Source organism: Convolutriloba macropyga, chromosome 1 (genome assembly GCF_964194025.1).
Source record: "Convolutriloba macropyga chromosome 1, txConMacr16.3, whole genome shotgun sequence".
Taxonomy (NCBI): Eukaryota; Metazoa; Xenacoelomorpha; order Acoela; family Convolutidae; genus Convolutriloba; species Convolutriloba macropyga.
Window position 1 is genome coordinate 21,152,381 of NC_134468.1, and position 26,783 is coordinate 21,179,163.

At 31.3% G+C, this 26,783-nt stretch overlaps 1 protein-coding gene across 1 annotated transcript; it reads right to left on the minus strand.

Annotated features, from left to right (window-relative positions):
• Positions 1-1,754: 1,754 nt before the first annotated feature.
• On the minus strand, positions 1,755-26,108 carry LOC142347056 (chondroitin sulfate synthase 3-like). The gene is made up of 3 exons (XM_075398908.1): positions 26,083-26,108; positions 5,127-5,331; positions 1,755-2,518 (listed from the first exon to the last, which is right to left on the minus strand). The coding sequence occupies exons 2-3, from the start codon at positions 5,241-5,243 to the stop codon at positions 1,889-1,891; spliced, it is 747 nt and encodes a 248-aa protein (XP_075255023.1). The 5' UTR covers positions 5,244-5,331; positions 26,083-26,108; the 3' UTR covers positions 1,755-1,888.
• Between the last annotated feature and the right edge of the window lie 675 nt (positions 26,109-26,783).

Below are 26,783 nucleotides of genomic sequence, written 5' to 3' on the forward strand. Positions count from 1 at the left end.
GCAAATGTCGAATTTTGTGTCAAAGGAGCTATAATAGAGGTATCTATTGCTTTCATTCGAGACATAATGGTTTTTGGTACCACTACTCAAAAAGTATCCAAAATTCGTTTTTTTTTATTATAGAGTTTTCGGTCAAAATAGCTACCTCGGTTACATTTGGGACATTTTTTGCTTCAATAGAGAAGCAAAAAAAGCAAGACCAGTATTGGTATAGTAATGTAATTTTTAGTTCAGAAATAAACTGGATTGTAATGGGGCCCATTGCTATGCAAAATTCTTAATTTTTGAAATACTTTTTTTTTGTTTTTTTTTTGTTTTTTTCTTTATGTTAGTCACAGATCAGGCTGTCATGATATTGAACATCATTTATTGGCAGATCAAAATAACGTGCAAAAAGAGGTTTATCTCTTTACAAAAAATTTCAGCACAAAGCGTATGATTTTTTGGCTTTAGGACCGTTTTCATAAAAAAGATAGTGAAACTTTGAGTTCTGCCTGTATTCATTGTTGATGTGTAATTTTTCGATTTAGTTTCAATTTTGACTTTGTCTGACGACATACACATCTGGTTTTCACAGCAGCGGCAAATTAAACCAAATACCATTTTGTATACCAAGTTGAAAGATTACGGTTGTTATACATTACGCTTTTAAAATATTTGTTTTCAATTTCTTTCTCTTCAATTTTCAGCGTAGTCTCAGCAAAGAGAGAGAGAGAGAGAGAGAGAGAGAGAGAGAGAGAGAGTTTGCATTCTTTTAAGTGAACTATAATTTAGTCTTCACAGTTTTTTAAATTTAAATATTGGGTTTTTTTGTTGATTCCACGAGTTTTCAATATTTTTGCACACTTTCCAATTGTTATGGTTCTCTTTTGCTGTCATGTTCAATCATCACATTAATGGTGCTTTTTACTAAGCAATGATTTTTAACTGGTTGCTGCAGTCTTTTAATAGCATCGGTTATGTTGAGGGCAGGTTGGTGAAATTTTTTGGAGAAACTCGTCAATTTTAAGTTGTTCGAAGGATAAATCTTTAAATTCGTGTTTTGGTGTAAGTGTTTGAAGAGCCCTATAATAATGTTAAAATACGTAAAACTCTGTCATATTTTTATCTATTTGTAGGGCCTATCCTGTGTGAGGACCTATGTCCAGAGGCGCATGTGTAAATTGTTTTTGGGCTGATTTTCGTGCGTTCAAAAATTGTTCTGTGTTTTCTGAGCGATCGATAACACCTAAATCTAGATTTTTTTTGTGCTCATCAGAGTTTCATGCATTCATGCATCGACTTTCGAGCGTTCTCTACCAAATAATTCTACTTAAAATGAAACGTTTTTTGGGCTATTGTTTGGGGTTTTTGGTTGAGTACAAGTTTATCTCAATAATTTTAAAAATTCGGTATGAGCACAAGAGTTTTACTGGAAAGTGTTGGCTGGACAACAAGAGTACTGGAACATTTTAAATTTTGAAATGTTTGTTAGGGCTATAATTTGCAGTTTTTTCTGCGCTTGCCCGTTTTACCAGACCGTTTGATTATGACTGGAATACGTCCCGTTGATTCCTTGATTTTTGAATTTTGGTCAGCAAACTCATCCTGCTAAGACCAGTAATATTTTTGGTGTGGGACCTGAGTATTAGAAGAATAACTTTCAAAAACAATATTTCCTGTCAACTAGGTCTGTTACGCATACGCATTGGACGATGGCAAAATACCAATTTACTAGATATTTATCACTTGTTACTCAGCTACCTCAAAAAAGCTATGTCAATAACGATCGAAATTTTACCACAAAAAAGATGATAGCATGTTGACAGTCCATTTTTAGGTAAACAAATCAAAAAGAGAAACAATTAAGAGCTTTACATTTGTTTTGCTCCAATACTGCTGAGCACAGTTACTCTAAATGCTGCTGTTTAGTTTTCTCGCACGTAGAAGAATACCCAAACATCCATTCAGAGACTGTTTTGGTATTTTTTAAATCTTCAGCTGAACAAAAGTTCGGATGCCATTTTTGAGCAATGTCCGAATCATGCAATCGGAATACTGTCAAACCAATCGCAATCAGACTACGATAGAAATCTTCGTCTTCATATCCTCCCATTGGATAATGAGGATATCCTTCTACCAAATCGAGATCGGAGGCTTTTATGCATGATACCCCATAGCTGAAGTCCCGCCAAAAACCACCAACGTTCAGAGCTATAGCGGTCGAATTCGGAAACCCTCCGTTGTCAGTCATCCCCTCCGAGGCATCAACATCATCAACCTGCACTGGATCATCCTCTGTTGAGTTGGGATCTGAACTAGCTCCAACTGGCTTTTTCTGGCTCCAAATGATAGGGAAATAAGCACTTCTAGACTTGACAACTAAAGTTTGACACCTTCTGAGGAATTGAAAAGAACTGAAGACGTCGATGTCTGTGAAGAAAAAGGTTGCGTCTTTCCCAAATAGCTCTAAGGCTTTCGTCGCTCCGAAGTTGCGAAACCAGCCCCGTGTGAAGCTCTTTGGACCTCGATCAAGCACCTCGAAAAAGTTTCAATTTTCTTCACAACATCACTTCGCAAACATCACTTCGTTCAACTTTGCAAACATCACTTTTAAGAAAAATTGTAGAAATTTTGATCGAAGACTAGAAGATTTTATAATTGGGTGCTACGATTTGAAGTTCAAACAACTTTCAGATCTTAAACAGATACCATGGCTTTAGTCAGCATTCAGCTAGTAGTCACTACAAAATGCATCAAATAATCATTTCCTGTGCAGGTTTTTTATTAACGCTGATCCTCAATTTTGATTGGTCAAAAAATATTTTAATCTTCTCGAGTTAGATATCAGCTGAGACATTTACAACTAGCAAATTTTTGTCTGTCGGCTTTGTATAAAAAGTTTTGTTTGTGGCTTTCTTTGACGTCGGTTTAGATAATGTCGACCCAGTTTGACTCTCCTCGCATGTTTTGCCTATGTTGTGACCAAAACTGATTTCTAAAAAAATAATTATGAAGAATGAGACATATTTTCGAATTTTAAGTTTATGCTTTTCAAATAGTTTTTTTCTTCAAAGTATTGCTCATTTTGTCTTGGGATTTTTTTTATTTATTTCAGTGAATTTGTTTTGGCCAACAATTTTTTGATTTAATATACAATTTTTTTTGCGTATACAAAACTTTTGTTGTCTTCAAATATTGTTGCCAAATTTGACACCGAATTTTGAGTGATTGTTGCGAGCAATCGAGATGTTTGAAATCGAGATGTGTGAGCAATCGGATGCTGTGATCAGAGTTTTAGATTTCAACCAAGCTTAACTCTACCACATATAATATCATGTCAGCATTTTATTGTTCCAAGTTTTCAAATTTTGTACGACTGCCGGCAATTACGAAGTGCTATATGCCTGATTTGATCAGTTTTTGCACTATATCAAAATTAGTCACGGCTCCATTTAGATGAGGATTTGTTAAAAAAGAATTTTTATATTGCAACAAAAATTCTGCAACATAGTAAACAAAACTCTCTTTTTACTCTTACCTTTTAGCATTAAAATTTAGATTAAAATTTAGATTTTTGAGGAGAAGAGGTTTAATTTAAACTCTTCGAAATTTTTTTGACAAAATTTGAATTTTGTCTAAAAAATTTAGAAGAAATGATATGCTTATTGACAAAGGCCTTTTCATTGCTTAAATTAAATGCCTCTTGTCCACAAAAAGCTAAGTTAAAGGCTTTTAAGCTAAATTGATTTAACATCAGTTCGACATTCCTCAAATTGTATTGTAACAATTGAAATTAATTTGAACAATGGTTTTTATTTGAACAAAGAAACGTATAAAAATAGGTCAAAATACGCCACATTTATTGAGAAAATGATTTATCTAAGTTTTTCCCTTGTACTTATTTTTTGTCATTGGCTGATGAAGGATTTCGTGACTCAAGTGGCACATTCTTAAAACTTTTGATTTTATAGGAAAAGAAAAAACTTAAAATTCAACAGCATTTTATCCGCGATGTTTACTTTATTTTAAATTGTCAGAGAACCAGTCTTTTTGCTTGTAATGCAGAAAATCTGGAGCTATAATTTGAATCTGCCATCTTCCTAAAAGAGAATTGAAACATGTTTTGCATATTGTGTGATAGATCTTGAAAACATTTTTCTTGAGATTATTAAAATCCTTATATTACTTTTCTTTTTCTTTGAGTTGATTTTTCATGACCAGATAATAACCACGTGAAAGACACTACCAAGTGATTATTCATGGATGGTAACACTCAATACAGGGTGACACGCATGTATTAGAATAGGCAATAGAAATCATAACCAATTTAATGGGTCATTTAGGGGACATTTCTGCGATAACTGTGGAACATGTTTCAAAAGTTGTTATCTATGGGATGAGAAAAAATTTTCCTAGCCCGAGGCCGTTTGATGAGTCATCAAACAAAGCTGACCAATCACATATGAGCAAAAAAATTTTATATTTTGTATTCATAAATCAATTAATAATAACTCATATTTCCCAATATTTCCGTTCGACCTAATATTGCTAACTGACTTGTATAGGATTTCTAAGAATTTGGGAATTTGTTTGAAACATAATTGTGTCATGTATTACTTTTAGCTCTGGGTCTTAACACAGAAAACTTTCGAAAAGATTTTTTTTTTCAATTTGATATATACTTAAAGATGTCAGATTTTTATGTTCAATCTCAGATCTCACATCGTGTTCAACTATCATCTTATTTTTCGCCATTCATTAATGCTTTCAAAGGATGTGTTGTCAGGCAAATATTCTTAACATGGCTAATTGAGTTCGGGGAGGCGAAACGAGTTCTGTCATCAAATTCTCTTTTACATATCTGTTTGAGGATTGTGTTATTTTTCAAAATATGCACCATTTTTTTAGTATTGAAAATTTTGATAACTAATAATTTTAGTTTTTGGATTAGGAAAAATTCTAGATCAGCTGTCTACAAGGTGAAATTTCAAATTGCCGTCATTACGAGAAATATTAATATCCTTTCAACACAGCTTCACCTCTAATCAAAAAAGGAACCAAAAAACAAACCTTAAAGTGGCAATAAAAAGAATCCAATCATTCATTCAATCAACATTTATGAATACAAGAAAAATTGTACTTGCCAGTCTAAATCGACTAATTGGACCTCGTGACAATTTCTGTTTGGCTAATTCCATAGTCCAGAAGTGCTCATTTGCGGTCGTTGATACAACAAGGTACATGTTTGTATCTTTTCTCATCAAAACTGCAAAATGCTCCAAAAATAGACTCAACCTTCTAGGAACTTCACTGTACGCGGTAATAACTACAAATGGGTGCTTCCCACAACTTTCAGAGGAAAGGTTTCTTTGTACATCGGTGGAGTGCAACCCTCTATGATAGATGGTTAAAAACTTTCAAAATGAGATATTTGTTAACTGTAAGAGTTAATCCCGGCTGTGAATGGGCTACAATCATTGGGTCTTTCCTATTATAGCCCCCACCCTCCACAAAATTATGGGCCCCCCTTATAGTATCTTTACCATGATGGGGGGGCCATAAGTTATCTGACCACTAAGCTGGGGGGGGGGGGGGGGGGGGTGGCTATAATGAAGAAAGACCCCAATCAATGACAAAACTAAATATTCCTAAGCTAATTTCACGTGGCCGACTTTTTTGTTCCGACCCCCCCTTTAGTGGGGAGGGAGGAACTATATACTCAATTGGGTTTTTTTTTGTTCAGTCAATTTTGGCCGATCGATATATTCATCGTAGAGAATTGTGAGTGGTATCAATAAAAAGCCCGTCCAGCGTGAACACGGAATTAAAAAGATTTCTTCGATTTTCGTTTCTTACAGGGAGTTATCGAGGTTTAAAGTTTTGTGAACATTCGACTGTTTTTGTTCACATTTTCAGTAATTTTTGCTAAAATTTGGCACAATTTCGCTAATATAATTCAAAATAAGTTAGAATTTTTAACGGCAGATTGTTGTTGTTACCGTTAGAGATAGAAGAGCGTTGCTCAATTGTTTGATTGAAGTTTTTTAATCCAAAATTTTGATAGTATTTTCAAACTTTTTTCATCAAAATGGCACAAAATATGCTTTTTTGGTCTACTTTATTAAAGTTTGCCAGACTTAGTGACCTAGAAATCTTAACACTCACTCCCTAATCTCAAAAAGAGCTCTAGTTCCAATTAGGCTACGTATGACAGTCTTTTGGAATTAAAACTTTGCCGTTTTTTGCAGATTTAACTCGAAAATTATACAAAATGCATAGTTGTTTTTTTATAATATTTGAAGAACTCCACTCAACAATTGGTCTAAATGGCAAACACTTGGAGCACTTGTTCGGTTGTCTGGGTGGGCGGCAAAATTAACGAGAGGTTTGAAAATATTATGGATTCTTAGAATCAGAGACTTTTTGGTTTTTATTTTGATGCTGCCTTTTTTCAAAATATTTTGCCTTCGTTTTTTTAATGTTAATTACTGACAATATTTTTTATTTATTGCTCCGTTAATAACAGCTCCAATTTACGTAAATTTGAGGCTGAATGTAGATACCGTTTGTTTTCAGAGAACCAAAAGGTTTTTATGTCTTTGAGGAAGAATTTTAGTAAAATTTAACTTAATTCTTGTCTTTTGCCTTCAATTGTTATTCTTTTGGCAGTGTGATTTTTAAGTTTAACCACTCAATGATCTAAAATTCTTCCTCAAGAGGTGCAGTTGAACCGTTTCTTTTCATTCGGTTGTTACCTAATGTCTCTTATGTTATTGAAAGTATTTCTTTTAAGGAAATTTCTCTGATTTTTTGAACTTGTCAATTTTTTGTATTATTTTAGTCAAACTTTTGCCTATTCTCAGGAAGTACAGGTCTTCCTTTCCTCCTTATAGTCTAAAAACTAACTTTGTGGCCGATTGTTTCAACAGAAGGTTTTCTTGCTTTTGGTACTAAGAGTTTTCATTCAAAATTTTCTGATTTTTGTGCATAATTGCCCATTTTTGCTGTTGTTTTTGTTTCTTTTGTAAATTGTCACATTATTTAACAATTTAACTGAAAAAGGCTTTACAACATTTGAAACTGAACCTCTTTTTTTGTTTTCATAACATATGGCTTGAAGGGCTGCGACACCGTTCTCCTGCAGAAATTGCTAGAGTTTCTTTTATTTTTGCCATTTATTTGTTGTTAAATTTTGTTGTCATATGCCAAATATTGTGTAATTAAAGGTCTCAGTGGCCAACTATAGATACACAAATGAACTTAATAATTGATATCGATAAATAGCTAATGGTTATTTTGACTTTCGAATTAAATTTCTAAAAAAAGAGTAATAGTATTCTTCAACATATCACTTTTTGTTCTGGTTCGCGTTTTTTTCTTCGTATTTTACTATATTGTATCATTTTCGTGAGTTAGCGTAATTGTTTAGAGCTCTTTTTAATGTTTTGTTGAATCAAACAATAATTTTTCTGTTGTTTAAACGTTTTAAATGATGTCTTCAGGGCTTTGTTTAAACGGTTTGGACAATTTGTTTCAGCAGAATTTTGTGAAGTTTAGTTACTTTTGTCTTCAGGGCTTTGTTTAAACGGTTTGGACAATTTGTTTCAGCAGAATTTTGTGAAGTTTAGTTACTTTTCAGTTTTTATGGTTCTTTTTGTTGTCATTTTGTGATTGTGAATTTACAAAAAAAACGTTATGATGATCAAAGGAGACGCAATTGAAGATGTTATATTTCGCGGTTAATATCTTATAGATTTAATGGCTTCAAAACTGTGGTTTCGTACAGTTGTTTGTGAAACTTATTAGTTCAGCTTGTATTTAATATTATTTTATAGTCTTATTATTTAGTGTCATTAATAACAGTCGCGATTAATTTTCCAACTAGTTGCAAGGCAAACTATCTACTCTTTTAGTCGAAAGCTTTTGTTGGCTTTGAATTTTGAAAATATTTGTTTTTAATTAAAAAAAAGTGATAGATTTTTGAGATCTGCCAATTTTATTTCTGTTAAATTATAGCTAAGCATCTCTATATAAAATTTACATCATTTATCTATTGAAATACAGTGTGCTCTTCATAAAGGTTTTATATTCCTCAAATGGTCTTACTTCTTGGAACAACCAGTTTTCATAATACCAATTTCCGTGATTTTTGTATAATTGCCCCATTTTTGTAGGTTTTTGTTTTCTTTTCACAGTATCACAATAATGGGAGTCATTTTATTTACAATTGTTGTCACCTGCAAAAAATGCAAACGAGGATTTTTAATGTTTTTAATGATCAGCTTAACATTTAATTGATTGGGGGGACATCGTTTTCGTGCAAAATTTTTCGTGCAATTTTTTTCGTTTTTGCCTGTATTTGTCGATCTTTTTGTAGTCGTATGACATATCCTGGATGATGAAAAGCGTCAGTTGCTCTCCATTGAGGTTTAAAAGACTCTCTCAATGATTTCACTTGATGCGTAATGTTTCTGATCAGTTCGAATTTAATTCTTTTTAAAAAAAGCAATGTTTTAATAAACTTTGCCCCCTTTTCTCATTTCTAGTCGACTTGTTACCAAGTCGCATTGAGGAAAAGTCCCATATTTTGTTCCAAAAATGTGCCGGTTACTCTTCTGAGTATAAACTTTATCTGATTCCATTTTGATTTGGTTATTAGTGGTTTTCAAAAAATGGACAATGAGTTTTGGTCGTAATTAATATTTGTAACTATTTGATTTTTATTGCCGTCTTTTCTGGTAGTCATATTATTGTAGACACAGGTCTCATAGGCCCTCTAGAGTAGATTGTTTTATTCTTTTAGTTGTTTGTTGAACGATATGTTGATATGTTATTTTTTTAATCTCTTCCTCATTTGGTAGACAATTAAGTGAAAAATGTAGATGAGCGGGGTCGGAACTTAATGTGCGAACGCACATTACCGAGCCGCCTTGTTTCTTTTTGACTTTTTTGTTTCTTTATCAACATATTTATATTGGACTGTGGACTTCAAAAATCAGCAGATTACCATGATATCAAGAGAGCCGAACCTTGAAGTCAAGTAAGTCACAAATATTAGAACATTATAGTTTGTCCCTGGCGGACCAGTGGGCGCGCTTCGCGCGAGTCGTGACTTCCCTAGTCTAGACCTGGAATTATGAAGACCTATTAATTCCATGTGTGGGGGGCAATATTGGGGTGTTTCCAAATAACAGCCTTCCCCCCATTAAAGTATGCTTACCATGATTGGGGGGCTATAGGTTATCTGACCATTATAGTGGGGGGGGGGTGGCTATAATGGGAAAGACCCAAATATTGAATTAAATTACACAGTCGAGGACCCAAATTAAAGTCGAGGCAAATTCTTTCATAGTCCAGTCAATTTCCTTTCTTATACAAAAATGAGATAAACCAAAAAGTTCTGCCAACATCTGGATTCGATCTCGTGACCTTCTTCAACCGTACCCAATGGTTAACCAATTGCGCTACATTAAGGGAAGTTGATAACAAGACATTCCTCTCAACATTAAAGGAAGTTGAGAATATGACATTGCTATGGTTGCAAGCGTAATTCCAGGACACGTTTTTTTGTCCAGCTAAATTCAAGGACTTGTATTATTGTCCAGACAAATTCCAGAACACGTTTTATTTCTAGCCAAAATCGAGGAAAGTTTATATTTATTCCTGATTATTTTTGGTTCAAAGTTTACCACACTAAATTGCATTTCGATCTTTTGCTTTATTCAACAACAGTGTGTCAGATATTAGGTGACAGCTTGATTAAGCTGATTAGGTGAAAGCCAAAACGATTTCTCTAGTTTTTTTTAGCAACAATTTCATCTAAATACTTGATGAATGTCATTCAAAACTCTGAAAAGTGGTTATTGAATGTCAAATTGTCTAAAATTGTCAAAAAATTGTTCGTTATATGATATGACTTCACTCCAAAAATAGCTCACAGACAAATAAACTTTTTTATAATATTCCAAACACTGAGATTTTGTAATCCTACTCTCAATCTTTCCTGCATTATATTTTGCTGCAATGGATACTGAATTAATATTTCCATTGAATTAAACCAATGTTTTACACATTCGCTATTGCACAAATATTTTCACAAAGATCTTTTGCGCGAATATGAAGTGGGCTAGAAGTTCAACTACAATTCTGAAAAATTTGGCACATTTACATGAACTTTTTCATTGATTTTCACGTGAAAATGAATCGTAAGCTTCCATGACACCTTCAGGTGAATTTTGAAGTACCGCCTTTAAGTGTCTTCAACTAGTTCTCCTAAATTCTCGGAAATTATAAGTTTGCCCGACGTTTGCAAAATTGATTTTGCCTAAACAATTTTTATTACCTGAAATTCATCCCTTCCTCTTCATTGAAAACACCATCATTGACAAACGCAAAAACTGCAACTGCGATTTTACTTTTTTGGGTGACCTCTTTTCAGTATTTGTGGTTTAAGTACCATTTGGGTTTCTGTTTGCCTGATTTTTTAATTTCATTTGCGAAATTGGCAAATTGTTATCAAGATTACCTACATCAATACTCTTGTCGTTTCTCTGCGACTTAGAGAAGTTGAAGTTTCCTCTCAATTTATTGCGAAAATACTTATGAAAGTAAGCAGCAATATGATTTGTAATGAGATGAAATTACTGTTTAAAAAAGGGGGCTCTTTACTATGTAATTTTGCGATATTGACGTTTACTTTTGTTAACGTTTAAAGTGCGTGAACTCGGGAATTTTACGATCAAGCTAAACAAATTTAGTGACTTTTTTCTACTTCAGGACAGTTGGCTTCCAATTTTTTCCGATTTTTTCTCTCAAATTTTTCGGTGAGTATTTTTTTCTGTAATTGGAGCACTATTTCTGTAATTTCAAATTCTTGGTTACAAATTTTTCAGGAAGTATTTATTTCTGTAATTGGAGCAATTGAAAAGCAGTGGATAAAACAGGGATACCAACCACCTCATGCTAATCGCGCATGTCGAATCGGGCCAAATTTTACTGCTTGTTGCTATCCCTGTTTTATCCACTACTACATATTAACTTTATATTCACTCAAAATCTGTCATTTCTTGTCTCACTTAGTGCAAACCACTAGTGTCGAGTTAAACTGGTAATTAACCGTTATCAGACGGATAGTTTGGGTTTTATCAGTGAAACTGCTTCGCAAATCCCCACTGACTTCAGTGGACGTCCCCAGATGCTAGTATAAAACTAGTGAGACCGTGTAACAAGCACGTAAAACCAACTTGCGAAAAAACTTGAACAAAAATTGAAAAAAATATTAACATAATAAAAATTTTCATATGTTCCCTAATCAATATAAACTAAAATTTTCTGTCTCACTTGGTGTAGCGGTTAAACCAACGAGTCTAGTTAAGTTGCTTTAGCAAACGGATGGTTTGGGGCTCCTTCCTCACTAACTCCATTGATGAATTACTATGAAACTAAGGGAGATAAAAAAACAAAATTCACAGTTCTTAAAAAGCTTGATCCCTGCTGTGAGGCTGTATATGGGACACACTGTGATGTGTATACAGTCAAAAACACTGAGACCGGTGAAAACACAGTGATTAGTGTTTTTCAGTGTAACTTGAATAAAAAAAACCAGCTTAACTCTTTTATAAAATTTAAATTTTGATAATATTCATATAATATTATGATCCTTGTTTTTATTTACTACTTGGTCAAGTCATATTTAAGATAAAACCTAAAGTAATAGCAAAAATAAATAATTTATTAAAAAAATAAAGCAATTTTCAAAATAAGAGCGAAATCCCTCTTTTAAGAGCGAATCACTCTTTCAGAGCGAAATCACCCCTATCGGAATGATGCCCCAGTACAAAATCACTATTTGTCGCGCTTAAATAGTGATTTCCCTCTTTTTTAAATAAATTTTAAAATTATCTAAAAATTTGTATTAATTTTTTTTTACTTTTCTATATTTTTTTATTTTAAATTATCTATACTCTTCAATAAATTCATATTCTCTTTTACTTTTTCTATATTTATTCCAATATTATTAAGAAAAGATACAAAATTATAATATTTACAGGAACAATTTTCCCCAGTTAGGGTAATAACAGATCTGGGAACCAGCTCCACTGATCTGGGAACCAGCTTCGCTGATCTTTCAGTTAAATTTCTACTAAATCCTCTAGTTAATTCTACATCTGGATGTTGTTTCTTTACATGAGCTCTTATCCCATCATATCTCACAACAGAAGGCCAATATAGACATCTAACTTTAGCTGAAGTACAATTTCTACAAGTATACTTATTCTCATCAAAATCAGTTACTGATTTTACAGAATTTTATTTATTACAACTTCTAGTTAAGACTTTGGTGTTAATGTAAGAGTTAGAGTTACAGTTAATGCTAGAGTTAGAGTTAGAGTTAATGCTAGAGTTAGAGTTAGAGCTAATGCCAGAGTTAGAGTTAATGCTAGAAATAGAGTTATAGTTAGATATAGAGTTAATGCTAGAGTTACAGTTAGAGTTATAGTTAGAGTAAGAGTTAATGCTAGAGTTAGAGTTAGATCTAGAGCTAGAGTTAGAGATAGAATTAATGCTAGAGTAAGAGCTAGAGTTAGAGTTAGAGCTAGAGTTAGAGTTAGAGTTAGAGTTTATACTAGAGCTAGAGTTATATCCAGATTCATCTTTAAAAGAACAATCAGTTTTCATACAATACCACTTAATGTTTTATCACCACATGCACATTTACTAATTTTATCTTCATGATATATTGAATAATGGAAAGCTAAACTAAAAGGGAGTCAACATTTATGACTACACTCTTTTTTATAATTGACAACATTTTATAACCATTTATAATTGGCCAAATTTCGATTATACCCAACATATTAAGCAAATATCTCAATTAAATTTTTAGTATTATCTTTAGACACGACACACTCAGGTAAATATTTCTTCCCTGTCATATTGAGTGTATTATTAGTTTTATATCTTCTATCTAAAATCACTTCAAGGTCTAATGCTTTTTAATCTCTAACAAATTTTATAATTTTCTTCTCTAAATTCTTCTTTTTTTACATATAGTTTGTTTAAATATTTTTTGTCCCTTTCTATTTAAAGTTCCTATCTCTTCATCTATATATTCTTCTTGTATCTTTTCGACAAACTGGTTTCTCTGCTTTTCTTCCCCATATCCGAAATGGTGAAACATCTGCGAAGCAGTTCCATAGATGGACGAAGTCCCATTAACTAGTGTACTTGCTCTATTTAACATACTACTTGCACCCGTTGCCTTATGTCCAGCAGTTTTTACTGTTGTATCAGGACTCATATATATCCTAAAACAAGTACCTATAATTCCTAAAAAGTTGATGCTTACCTAAAACCATCAGCTTTCACCATTTCTTGTGTTAAAACATCATTCTGTATTTTAATACCTTTCAATGTACGAATTTGATTAAAATAGAACTTATAATTATCATGATTAATAGTATTTCTATCTGTAGCATTTATCATGAGTGGTTTCATATATGCTATAAGTTTATTTTTGTCTTCACTTTCTAATTTATCTTTTAAATTAAAAGCTTTTAAATCAAGGAAACCAACTCTCGAGTCATATATCATAGTTCTATTCTTATCAATAATAATAAGAGTATTCTCTTTCCTAATATATTTAGTTATACCATATCGAAGTTCATCTGACATTCCTTCTGTACAATTATAGTAGTTACTATTTAACTCAATAATTATTTCATTGCAGTTATGTTCAGATTTATATATTTCATTAAAATTTTTAAATAGATAAGCTCCATTATAAGTTGTTAAATAAATAGTCTCACAACTCATTCTTGCTGTATTAATTATTTGAGCTGCTTTATGACACATTACAATCATTTGAATATTATAATGTCTTCCTTCTGTGAAATAATAAGCTTTATCCTTATTTAACTTATCACCCATATCATTAAGAACAATTACACTATCTTTGAATTTAGTGTTATTTATTGATGTGATCATATTTATATAGCATGTATTAATTCCAATATAAAACTCACCAGTCTCATGTTCTATCCAATCTCTATCATCTTTACATACTATGTTTATATTATTAGCTTGATCAGTGAACGAACTTTGTTTGTGGTTTACCAAAATACTTCCCTGATCTTGGTCTTGGTTTTGGTTTTGGTCTTGGTTTTGGTTTTCGTTTTGATGGGTGTAACCGCTTCGCGGATCTAAGTATAACTTTAAGTATTGTCTAATAAAATATGTTTTGCCTGTACCAGTTCCGCCATAAACAATAGTATGTAATGGTGACTTTTCATATTCAAATCTAACTAGAGTCCTATTCATAAATTTACCAAAGCTTTCTTCTAGTTTTGTATATTTATTTGGTATTGAATCATATATTATATAACAAATTCCAATTAAGAAAATAAAAATTATAACTGCGCTACCTGTCTCCATTTTTATACCTATTAAAAATGCTTATCCTAACTTTTGAGGATTTCAATAATAAATTTAATATTGATAATAATGCTATGAGTGATATCAGAACAAAAGATATAGGAGAAGATATAAGTCTAACACCAATTGAAATAGTAATGAGAGATCAGACTCTAGATAACACAAGTGAACCTAACGTCAACATTATTGTGAATCTACATCCAACTGATGGTACACATTGGGTTTTAGTTATAAGAAGAGAAAGTGATCCTGTGTATTACTTTGATAGTTTTGGTGTTGAGACCCCTCCATTATTTTTTGTAGAATATGTTGATACAGGCTCTAATGAAAGAATACAACAATATGGTGAATCTTATTGTGGGGCTTATTGTTTATATATGATCTATCTTATTGATAGAGTATTTAGAATTAACAATGCTTTGAATATTCTAATTAATCAATGTATATATCCAGGAATATATAATGAGTGTTTTTGTTTAAGATGTAATAAAGATCAACGAGCAGTTTTGCTAATAATGATAAGGTTAATGATGATGTTAATGATAATGTTAATGATAATTTTAATGATAGTGATAAGGATAATGATAATGTTAATGATAATGATAATGATCTACGAACATGCTATACTAATAATGATAATGATAATGATAATGTTAATGATAATGTTAACGATAAAGTTAATGATAATGATCTACGAAGTAGCTTTGCTAATAATGTTAATGCTAATGATAATGATAATGTTAATGATAATGATAATGTTATTGATAATGGTAATGATAATTTTATATATCTATTTGATGAAAAACATCAAAGGGGTAAACCTAACAACAAAGAATAACCGCGAATAGACTCCGTCTTTGGTAAACCAAGCCGTTTCGCCGATATTAGTAGCAATGTCTCTGTTAATATAAATGAAGTTCTACAATCATGGCTAATTGATAATAATGTAATTACAGAAGCTACACTCCCAGAGAACTTTAGGTGTATAATATCTGGTGCTAGTAAATGCGGTAAGACATTCTTTTTTAAAAAAAATTAATTCTGGCTGGAATATACTTTGATAAGCTATACATCATTGGTCCTACTGGTGATCAATATGAAGGTGTAGAGAGAATAAACGATAAAGCAGATGTTGAGTTTGTTAAAGATATAAAAGATTTACCCTCTCCCGATCAACTACCCAAAGACCTAAAGAAACTAATGATATTCAATGATGTTAGAGTCACAGAAACGGTGATTATTGAATACTTTTGTTGGGGTAGACATAATAATTGCAATATGAATTATCTTCAGCCAAATCTATTCACAATAGATAGACAGAATGTTAGAGAGAATTGTTTTATTTGAACAAAGAGGTAAAGTCCTCATATCTATATGTCAAGATTTCTTTAATAATGTTGAACTTAGTTATAATGATTTTGCTAATACATGTAATAAGGTATGGAAAGAGCATTATAATTATATTGTCATTGAAATAACTAAAAATAAAAAAATTAATGGTAAAATAAGAATTAATTGGGATCGGAGAGTTTTGTAGTTTAGTCTGAGTTTATGTTTAAGTCTATATCTAGACTAGATCAACGAAGTTTTAGGTTACACCAGATCTGCCAAGCAGCTTCGCTGATGGGGCTTTGCCCAGCTGACTACGTCATATGTAAAGTAAAATTTTATACATCGCCATTAAAATCTATAGGTCTCCCATACTCATCTTTAATATGAAGCTCTATATATTCTATTCTATCTTTAGTTACATTTTGATATAAGATATTAGTTGGTATAATATTTATCAAGTAACCTGGTGGTTCTGTTAGAGTAAAAGTATATAGTATGTCTGTGTTATTCCCATTATCTTTAACACCAGATATCACATCACAATGAATGTTAATAGTACTAAAACCCATAATATCAACAATTTTTTGAGATGTATATTTACCTTTTTCATATACTATTTTTCTATATTCCAGTAATGTGGCTATTGAATTCTCTATGTCAAAGTTAATTGCACCTTGTTTTATTTCTATTAAATTTTTCATTGTAATCTTATCAGGTTTTATTATAACATTACCATTAGTTTCTTCTTTTATTAATTCTGCTATTTCGATTAGTTCATATGCACCTGGTATAGCAGCTAAAATACGCGTATCTGACAGCGTTCCACCTTGGGTATCATATAAGAATTGATTGTTCCTTCTATTCACATTAAGCTCCGAATTATAAACAGATAATCTAATTAAACCTAATTTTGATGAGTCAAGTATAGGTTCACTAAAGTTAAACTTTTCTGTTGGCTTCATCATTCTAAAGTTAAGTGTATGCTCTTCTTTAGTTTTAGTTAGAGTCTCATGTATCTTTTGTAGTTCATATAGAGTTAAGTTGTCAGTCATTTTTTATATTCAAATATTAGATTATATTTATAGTTATAATTATAGCTTTGGTTATAGTCATAGTTTTAGTTATAGATATAACTAAAGTTAATTTTTTGGATTATGAAAATGAACTCTACTTTGGATACAACTTATAGTTTTAATAATGATATACACAAAAGTAAGATTATAAAATATAAACCAAATAATCTAGCAACAATGAATACTGTTGATACTAATATTAAAATCATTCTCAATAGAGGAGAGAATCATTTAAATTTGCGTGATTCAAATCTAGAGATAGAGATTGTTGTATCAGATGATGCTGGTGGTGTATTTGCTAATAAGGCTAATATCAGATTAGTTAATTATGGTATGATGGCATTGTTTAGATCAATTAAGCTTGAAACGATTGGTGGTAGGACTATTGAATATATAGATCATTGCCATCCTAATCTATTGATGTATAAGTTATTAACTAGTACTGTTGATGAATATGAGAGTGCTTTTGTAAGAAATCAAAGTAATAGAGATAGTCAACTTAAAGGTGACCGTATTGCTGCAGAAAGAGGTCTTATGTATATGACGATTAAGATGAGTGATCTATTTTGTTTTGTAAATGATTTAGAAAAGATTATATATGGTTTAAGAATTAAACTAATATTAAAAAGAAATAATAATGATAGAGCTCTATTTAGAGTTAATGCCGGTGCTGATTCAGTTGGTAATGATGGTAATATAGATATTAGAGATATATCATGGTGTTTGCCCAGTCTTGATCCTAGTAATGACAATAGAATTATTGTGCAAAAGGGTTTAAGTAAAAAGAATAATGTAGACTTTAGTTATTATGAAAGAAAGACATTTTATAAGAATGTACCCAATGCTACTAACTTCTTGTTTGATCTAGGTATGGAAAGTGGTATGGAAAGACCACAATATATAATAGTTGATTTTTAAAAAAATAATGTTAATGAACAAACTCATGATGCAATTACATTTGATATAATGAATGTTACTGAATGTTATTGTAAGACTGGTAGTGAGTTTTATCCCGAGGATAGAATTAATATTAATTTTGGTACCAAAAATTATAATGAGGCTTTTAAATAGATTGATAGCTTTAATAAATAGAATATAATGAGCTACCACATAAAATAAAACCATATATAAGTCATAGAACATTCAAAAACAATTATAGAATATATGTATTTGATACTAGATATCAAAGTGATCATATAGGTCCACAACCAATACAACTTAATTTTAAATTTAGTGCTGCAGTTGCCGATGTTATATGTCATGCATTAGTATTAACTAGAAAAGTTATTAGTGTTAATAGTGATGGTAATAAGATGGTTGATATAGTCTCGTAGAGACTAATGACCGAAGGTCTATTATATCTTAGGCCTAGTTATAGTCATGGTCATTGTTATCTGCGAAGCAGTTCCTGATAGTCATTGTTATAATTATGGTAAAACATGGGCGAAGCCCCCATAGACATTGTTATGGTGAAACATCTGCGAAGCAGGTTCCCTGATGGATGAAGCCCCATACCTCTAATCTATTTCTTACATGTCTTAACAAAACCCTTAGCATAAATAATATCTAATTTCTTTTTATTCTCTTGAGATAGGCCTTTATCTCCAAGATTTGTCTTAGGCTTAGTCTTTGAGCTTCGCTCGCGGTTGGAACCCGTAGTCTTAGGGTTAGGTTTACAGATTTTTTACAAAAATTTAAAACTAATTCATATTGTGTTGGTGGTAGACATTATAGTGGTACTAATAACATAAGAGGTTTTATCGGGGAACCCGTTTCACGGATTACTTCAAAAGGTACTAAAACGTTAAAAGATAATTGTGTTAAATGCAATAGAAATAAGTCAATGACCGTCAGTGATGCAACAATAGAAGCAGAGGGATTGAAAGATTTCTTTAAAAGTGTTGGTAGAGCTACAGTTAACTTCGGAAAGAAAGTTGCTATTAATCCTGTAAGAGCATTAGAAATAGCAAGTAAAATAGGAAGTGCAGCTGCATCTAGAAACCCTAGAACTGCTTTATCAGCCACACCTGATTTAAATAAATTTGCAACTACTAGTGAAGGTATAAAGGTAGTACAAAAAGGAAGAGGGTTATACTTAGGTAAAAAGAAAAGATAATTTAGTTATGGCAAAGTCTAAGGTTAAGACTAAGACTATAGTTTCAATTATAGCTTTAATCTGGCCGATCTGCGAAGCAGGTTCCCTAATCGGTGTAACCGCTTCGCGGATAAATATTAATACTAATATTATTATTACTAAAAACATTGTTATTATAAAACACTAATAGCTTTAATCTGAAAAAACACTTAACTTATTTTTCTGGTTCTTCTTATATTCTTCGTATACCTTGACTAATTCATTATATTCATCATTATCTATTTTATTATCTTTCATTGATTTAGTATATAGTTTATTAAACTTGTCGCTAAACTGTTTACTTAAAATATACATTTGTGAATACTTTATATTTTTATTTCTTATTTTAGTATTAATTGTTTTTGATAATGAACCACAAACAGTTGCTGTAGCAGAAGCTGTTGGTATAGAATAAGGTAATCCTATGCCTGTTAATGCAACTGTTGTTGTTGTTGTTGCCATTGTTGTTATTGATAATAATACTATTTCTGTTATCTCAGCTACGTTAATATAATTTTTATATCTACTTAACTTCTTATTTAAGTAATTAGTTTCAGTTTCATAAAAATTTCTAATATCTTTTTTAATGTTAATATTATTATTAAGTTTAACATTGGCTTGATTCTTTTGATTTATTAATCGATCTGATACTGATGACAAATCTGTATATAGTAATCTCTCACTCGGTGCTGTTGGATTGGTCATGGACTCAGTCATAGCTTTACTTATTTTCATTAGTAAAAATTCTTTCTATTTCTTTCATTATATCTTTTTGTTTAAAACCATAATGCATCTCAAGTCTTGCTTTCTCTTTAATATCAACTAACGTACTTCGTAAAAGTATAGCAATTATATATTGTACTATAACTTTTCTAAGAGATTTATTATATTTTTTCATTTTTCTTAGACCGTTAGTAAACATATCATCTAAATGTATGTTAGTAATATTTTGATTAAACTTATTATTATCAAATTCTTGTTTTAATTGATTATATTTAGAGATAGTATCAGCAGCAACTTTATTACAAAAGTTAACAGTATTTGTGACTTCATTTGCTGATTCAGTAAACTCATTAATTAGTTCATCATTAACTCGTGCTTCATTTAGTTGTAATGTTTTAGTTGTGAATTTATCAAATTCACCTTTTCTTAGCTCTATTGGTGTCATGTTAATTGCTGAATGAATGTTATTGTTATATGTTATGACTGCATCATTTAATTTATTTAACCAATTATTTGGTTTATTAATTATATGTAATAGTGTTCCATTGAATCTCTCTATAAACACAGCTTTTAAATCACTATAAGTAGAATATAGTTTTGTTTCATATTCTTTAAGTAAAGATTCAAATGTTCTTTTGTAAAACTCACTACCTCTATCTACCCATAACTTTTCTGGTTTTCTACTTTCAGAGCCACCCTGTGGATGTTCACTTAATACTATTTTAAAACCATTAGTTATAGAGAAACCAGATTTTTTCTTTAATGGAATAGCCCATGCATATTTTGTGAATATATCTATAACAGTTAATATAAACTTATAATTATTATTGTATTCACTTAGAGATGACTTTTTAATTAAATCAGCGGACCATGTTTCGTCTTTATATAATGGTGTTATTGTTTCTCTTCTAAACTTTGTTATTTGAGGACTGAATAATTCTTTAGCTAATAGTTGTTGTTGTTTTTCCATCATTATTTATTTACCATAGTTAAAAACAATATTATTTAATTGTTCTTGATTAATAAAATTCATAGATGATAGTTGCTTAGATATACCTAGCATTTCATCATATAATCCATCATGACCAGCTTTTGTTTCTAGTATTAATAATTCTAATTTTCTACTAAACCATTTAAATGGCTACTTCGTTGATTATTGGGGTCAGTCAACCCAACTTCTTCTTCTTCTACCCCTTATTCATAGTCACTAGTATCACGATTATATAAATATTCTTCGCTGGAGGTTGGTATTGATATAACATGAGAAGTGGTTTCACCGATACTAGAAAACATTCTTCTTATAAGTTTTGATCTATTACTTTTAGTATCTCCTCTTTGTTTATAACCGATTTCCCTTAGAAATTTTTTAAATTTGTCTTCATCACCTTTTATGACTCTTTCGGTTAAGTATTCATTAGTAATAAATATGGCAAAGCCCTTAGAAAAATCATAGACTTTACCTTTCTTTTTTATACCATCAGGGACTAGAGATACATCTACACCATTTATTTTAAATTTGTTTGAATTCGCATCAACTGATATTAATTGGAATTGATTATTTCTTTGTTTACCCATTTTTATCAAAATAGCAATCATATCATTGTCTACAGTAAATGTTTTACCTCTATCATCTTTTAATGTTACAGCTCTATCATCCAGAAAGTTGTTTTGTTGTTGGGGGTCTAGAGCTTTTAAAACATTTGTGTTATAGGCTGATGCTTCTAATGTTTGGTTTTGAAGAGTCTGCCATACTTCGCTGTTTGTATTTAAAGTTTTAGTTAAAGGATCAAATAAATCTTCCATGTCACCATAATATTCTTGTTGTCTTAATTTTTCTTCTAATCTATTTCCTCTGTTTTGTTTCTCTAGATTATTTAATTTTATAAGTGTTTCTAGTTTAGTCATTTTTTAAAATTATAATATATCATTATATAGTGTAATTGCAGCAAGGATTAACTTTCTATCATCATTAATGGTTAGCTCTTTAATATTATTTATAAGTAGGTCTTTGTCTCCATCTAATGATGCATTCTTAATCAGGGATCCTGCTTCGCAGATTTTATTTACCAGATCTCTTTTGAATAGATATAGATTCTCATCATGAGGATAGCTTTTTATAAAATTTACATATAATCTTTTATCATCTAATGTGTTTAGACTAATCTTACTTGTTCTTGTTGTTGTCATGTTGTCACCAACTTTTTGTATTCTTTATTCATCTACACTTCTTTCTGTGTTATACATTAGTGCAATATAATACTCCTCATGTTTAGCGTTGTTACAATTCTTTATTCCTTTCTCTTTAGTTTTATTGGTGTAATCTTTAAAGCTATATGTCTTGGGTGTTAGTGCCACAAACTCTTCTATGACATTACTTCCCATTCCATGTTTGAATTTACCAGGGAATTTTTTATTAGTTTTGATTGGAGGATCCAGATTACTTAAGTCCATGTGCTCGTCACTAACTTTACCTTCATTATAACTTAATACAAAACTATCAGTTTCCATATAGTGGAGTTTTAGATCTTTGAGAGATGGTTGAATAATATTATAGAACACATGATACATGTGTAATTTACTTAATTCTAAGATAGTAACACCTCCATATACTGGAGAATCATATTCTATTTTTTTCTTTATAGATTCAATTTGGCTATAATACTTATATCTAGTTATATTCTTAAACTTTGGTTCACTTATAATTTTCATTATCTTTTCTTCATCATGTAAAAACTTACTTTGAAGGAAAGGTAGGGGATTCATGCACATTCTTCCATATAGTGAGTTGTTCATTAATTTCCTTACATCCTTTTCTGCTTCAGTTTTAGCTGTTGCTCTTTTATTTGTATTGTTTTGTTTATAATCTCTACATATATAATCTTGTTACTCTATGTATTTTGGTTATTTTTACACCCATCTTAACATAGAACTTTAACATCCTATAATGAACCATGTATTCTGTTTTGCTGTTTCGGTCTAAGATTAATTTCTCTGTTTCTGTTTTGCCTTTCTCTCTTTCTCGGTATCCCAATTCATTATCATTTATCTTTCTCTTATCGGGCATTAATGTATATATAATATCAGGCATTAATGTATATATCGGGCATTAATGTATATAATTAATTATATAATAACCATGATCACTATCATCTGGAGTATTTAATATTGCATCTAAAGTAGTAGCAGTAGTAAACTGGAAGTCCTTATAGGGTAGCTTTTGCATCATTGCATAACCATATAGATTGTTTGCATCAATGTACCATATATTATTACATAACATATCTATCACCCATTATACCACATATACCACCTCTCTTTGCCTCAACAAAATCATCTAGCATATATTTATCCTGTAATGTATCTGAAGTAACACCGCTTGACGTTAACCAACAATCAAAACTATAACCTGGCAGACTTACATAGGGTAGGGGATTGAGCTTGAATTCTTTCATACTTATTTTAACATATTCATTCATGCAGTAGTCTAATATTTCCACATCATTCTGTAAATACTCTATAGTTAGATCTTTACCATTTTTATTACTGTTGTCTTTATTAAAGCTATCGACTTCTTCTTGTGTTGGTAATTTATTAGAAAAAGAGGATTTGAAGTTGTCTATTTTTAGATTACCTATAACTTCTTGGTACGACTTTGTCGTGGTTCCCCGGGTGTCTAAACCAAAGTATTCTACACGCATATATCTTTGCCATTTGATCTAGAGGCATAGCTAAAAACTTATAAACTTATAACTATCTAAGAAATTGAGACAACCAATGCTAAACATCTTAGACTTACCAGCGGCTAGTGGTATGTTATCTACTTCTCTTTTATCATAATTCTGCTTAAAAAGTTCACTTTATAGTAGGTTGAAGTCATAGCCAGAGCCATTGTGGAATATTACAGGAAGGAAGTTTTGTTGTTTATACCTCAGATTACATATTTTACATGCTGGTCCTCTATATTTACCAGTTTCATAACAATGATCTCTTACTTTATTAAAACATGTTTTACTGCAGATATGACGAGTATGATTAGTTTCATGATATAGTTTATCTTCTTCATTGAATATCATTTGTTTGTTGCGCTTAAAGTTATTCTCAGTTTTTATTTCTAATAGATCACTAGCAAATCTTTTGATACAATCAAGACCGAAGTAGTTTTTGAAATTACCCTACCAGATGTAACCACACTTATTGGTATGTGTTCAGATATTACATATTTACAGTCATTAGTTGCGACATCAACAATGCAACATTCTATATCTGGAGTTATAACATTTTTTATATTCTGACGCTTATGTTCGTTTATAAAAGTAATTTTATTTTTCTTAGGACAAACAACCTAGGATTTGAAAGAGTTGTTACTTTCATGTTTGTCGTATTTAGTTTGTGAATCAAACCAATATGTACATACATCTATCACAGTAATAGAATTTGTGTTTCATTCTATTTGGTCGATCTAACAAAATTTCTATGTTTTTAGTTAGAGCACAGTGTTCTGTAGTACCATCTCCCCAAACCAATATTCTGACATCTTTTCTATCTTTATTAAAATCATCCACTGGTTTAAACAATTCTAATTTGCCCCCACCACAAGGTGTTTATACCCAAACATTAATATTGTACAATTTCTGTATTCTTATTATATAAGCAAAATCATCTTCATCTCGTTGTCGTGCTTCAATTAGATTATTTACAAATTTACTCTCCTGTGTTGCGTGGTCCATAGCAGGATGTAGCCAAGCAGTAATAGTTAGTTGCAAGCAATTGTATTTATAGCTACGTATATTTAATATCGATTTAGAGTTTTTGAGATCAGGGGGTAAATCTATATAACTACCAATAGATGCTTTAGTTAGTTCAATATTTATCTGAATACTTCTCAATACAAAAAATTCGAAGACATAGCCATAACCTTCATATATTTCCTTTTCGAAATCTAGCCATTGTTTGAAGTCACCGTAATCGTATATAGCCTTATTAATAATATAGTCGGTGCTGAAGAATGTTTTTGTAATTTTAACTTTTTCTTTGGTTCTCTTCTTGTACTCACTCTCGGCCGTGACCTTATATTTAAAACTCTTAACTTTTCTAAACTGATAACAGTTTTTAATTTCCTCTAATGAGTAATCAGTTGCTTCGTCTATATCTTCAATGTAATTCCCACCTTTATCCTTAAAATAAAATTCTCTCTCGTTCTGACTTGAGTTTATTTCAAAGTCTTCTGTGTTTTCTAGATACATGCGATTATGACTATATGAATGAGTAGTTAGAGCTACTTTACTTCTAAATTTTTCATGACATCCTCTACATTCAAACTTAATTCTGGTCTAGATATTGTCGTCGGGTTTAGTTTTAGTTTTAATAATATCTTTAGTTTCAGTTTTAGTAGAAGGTCTGACATAAATAAAGTCTCCATCCGAATTATACATTTTCTCTATGGTTTTAGTTGAGGCTTCAGTTTTGGTTAAGGCTTCAGTTATAGCCTCATCCGAATCAGAATCAAACATTTTCTCCAATAGTTCTTTATGTTTGGGATCGTATGATTAATGTCTGTATAAACCCTTCTTTGTTTCAAAGTATAAATTACAGACGTCACAGAAGTTCACACTTATGACATTACTGTTTTTTGAGTGAGAAATGGTGTATTTTATTAGGGAAAATTTTGGAAAAAATAATTGTTTGAAAGTGAAAAAATGAAGTGTAATCAGTGAAGAAATAAGCCTTGGAAAGAATGTTGTAATGATTGCTAAGAATTAGAACATTGTCGTTATATATGTAAAAATATAGTTAAAGTAAAAAATTATATTAAACATTTGGCAGACCATTATGATAATCCAGATCAATGTCTGGCGTGTAATATGTGTAAAGTTTACAATTAAATTTCTTTCTTTAGGTTGCCAATTGGAAGATGCAGATTGTGCATCTATCTTAATAGATATAGATATACACATACCAAAGATAGATTCAAGGAATATGCTGAAAGGTTTAATATAAAAGTGTAGTATAGACAAGAAATAATATTTTGTGATGTACATAAGTAAATTTGCAAACGAGCTTATCATTATTTTCTAGAATTAAGCCATTTCATAATATAATGCTAGACTTAGAGTGAATATGTAGTAAGGATAAAACAGGGATAGCAACAAGCCGTAAAATTTGGCCCGATTCGACATGCGCGATTAGCGTTAGGAGAAAGGGTCAAATTTTACTGGTGGTTGGTGTCCCTGTTTTATCCACTACTTTGAAATTCTCATTGCATTCATTTAAAACATAAACAGACTGAAATTGGAGTAGCATGCAAAATGCTCCTGAAAAGCAGATAGTTTGTCTTTGTTCACTTAACTTTATGAAAACAAAAAAAAATTGTTTCACAGTGTAGGGAAAGAAACCGATCCCTTTCACGTTTGTCTAATCCTGTGTGCTGAAATGATTTAACGTGGCGGTCGATTTTGTCAGCTGATGTGAGACAATTTTTATTTTCCGATGACGAAAACTTGTTTTTCGAAGTGTTTGTGTTGTCACTAATACCTTCATATGTTGATTCCAAACATTTCTCCTGCTTGCTAATTATGGAATAGAGCCAGTCTGTTGATGACATTGGCAGTTGATTGCAATTGTTCGTATTTTTGTCTGTTTGAAACATCTGAAAGAAAAGAACCGTTAAATAATCATCCATAAAACGTTTTTCCTGTATAAAAAGATGACTTGCAAAATGTTTCTTAATGCAGTTTTACTGGAATGTTTTTGCGTCAAATTTATGCCTTAAAGTTTTTTTATAAATGCAGGTAATTTAACTAAATGGCGTGCAGGTAAGTAATTTTGGGGAAAACTGTACAGGTAAATTTTACCTGCACAAGGCCTTACCTGCATACTGGTCAGGTAAATTTAGCTATACATTATATAGTGTGCAGGAGCATCTCAATCAATCGAAGTGCTTCCCCAGGTTGAGGTCCCAGACGGAAAGTCGATATGTCCAGACCGTCCCAGACGGAAAGTGCCTATGTCCAGACCGTCCCAGACGGAAAGTGCCTATGTCCAGACTTTCGTGCGTTCACCAGACTTTCGTGCGTTCATGTCCAGACCTTCGTGCGTTCACCAGACTT

Coding starts and splice junctions, on each gene's coding strand:
- LOC142347056 (XM_075398908.1), bottom strand. CDS start 5,243: ATGAGAAAAGATACAAACATGTACCTTGTTGTATCAACGACCGCAAAT. Junction 2,519..5,126: donor CAATTAGTCGATTTAGACTG/GCAAGTACAATT, acceptor AACTTTTTCGAG/GTGCTTGATCGAGGTCCAAA.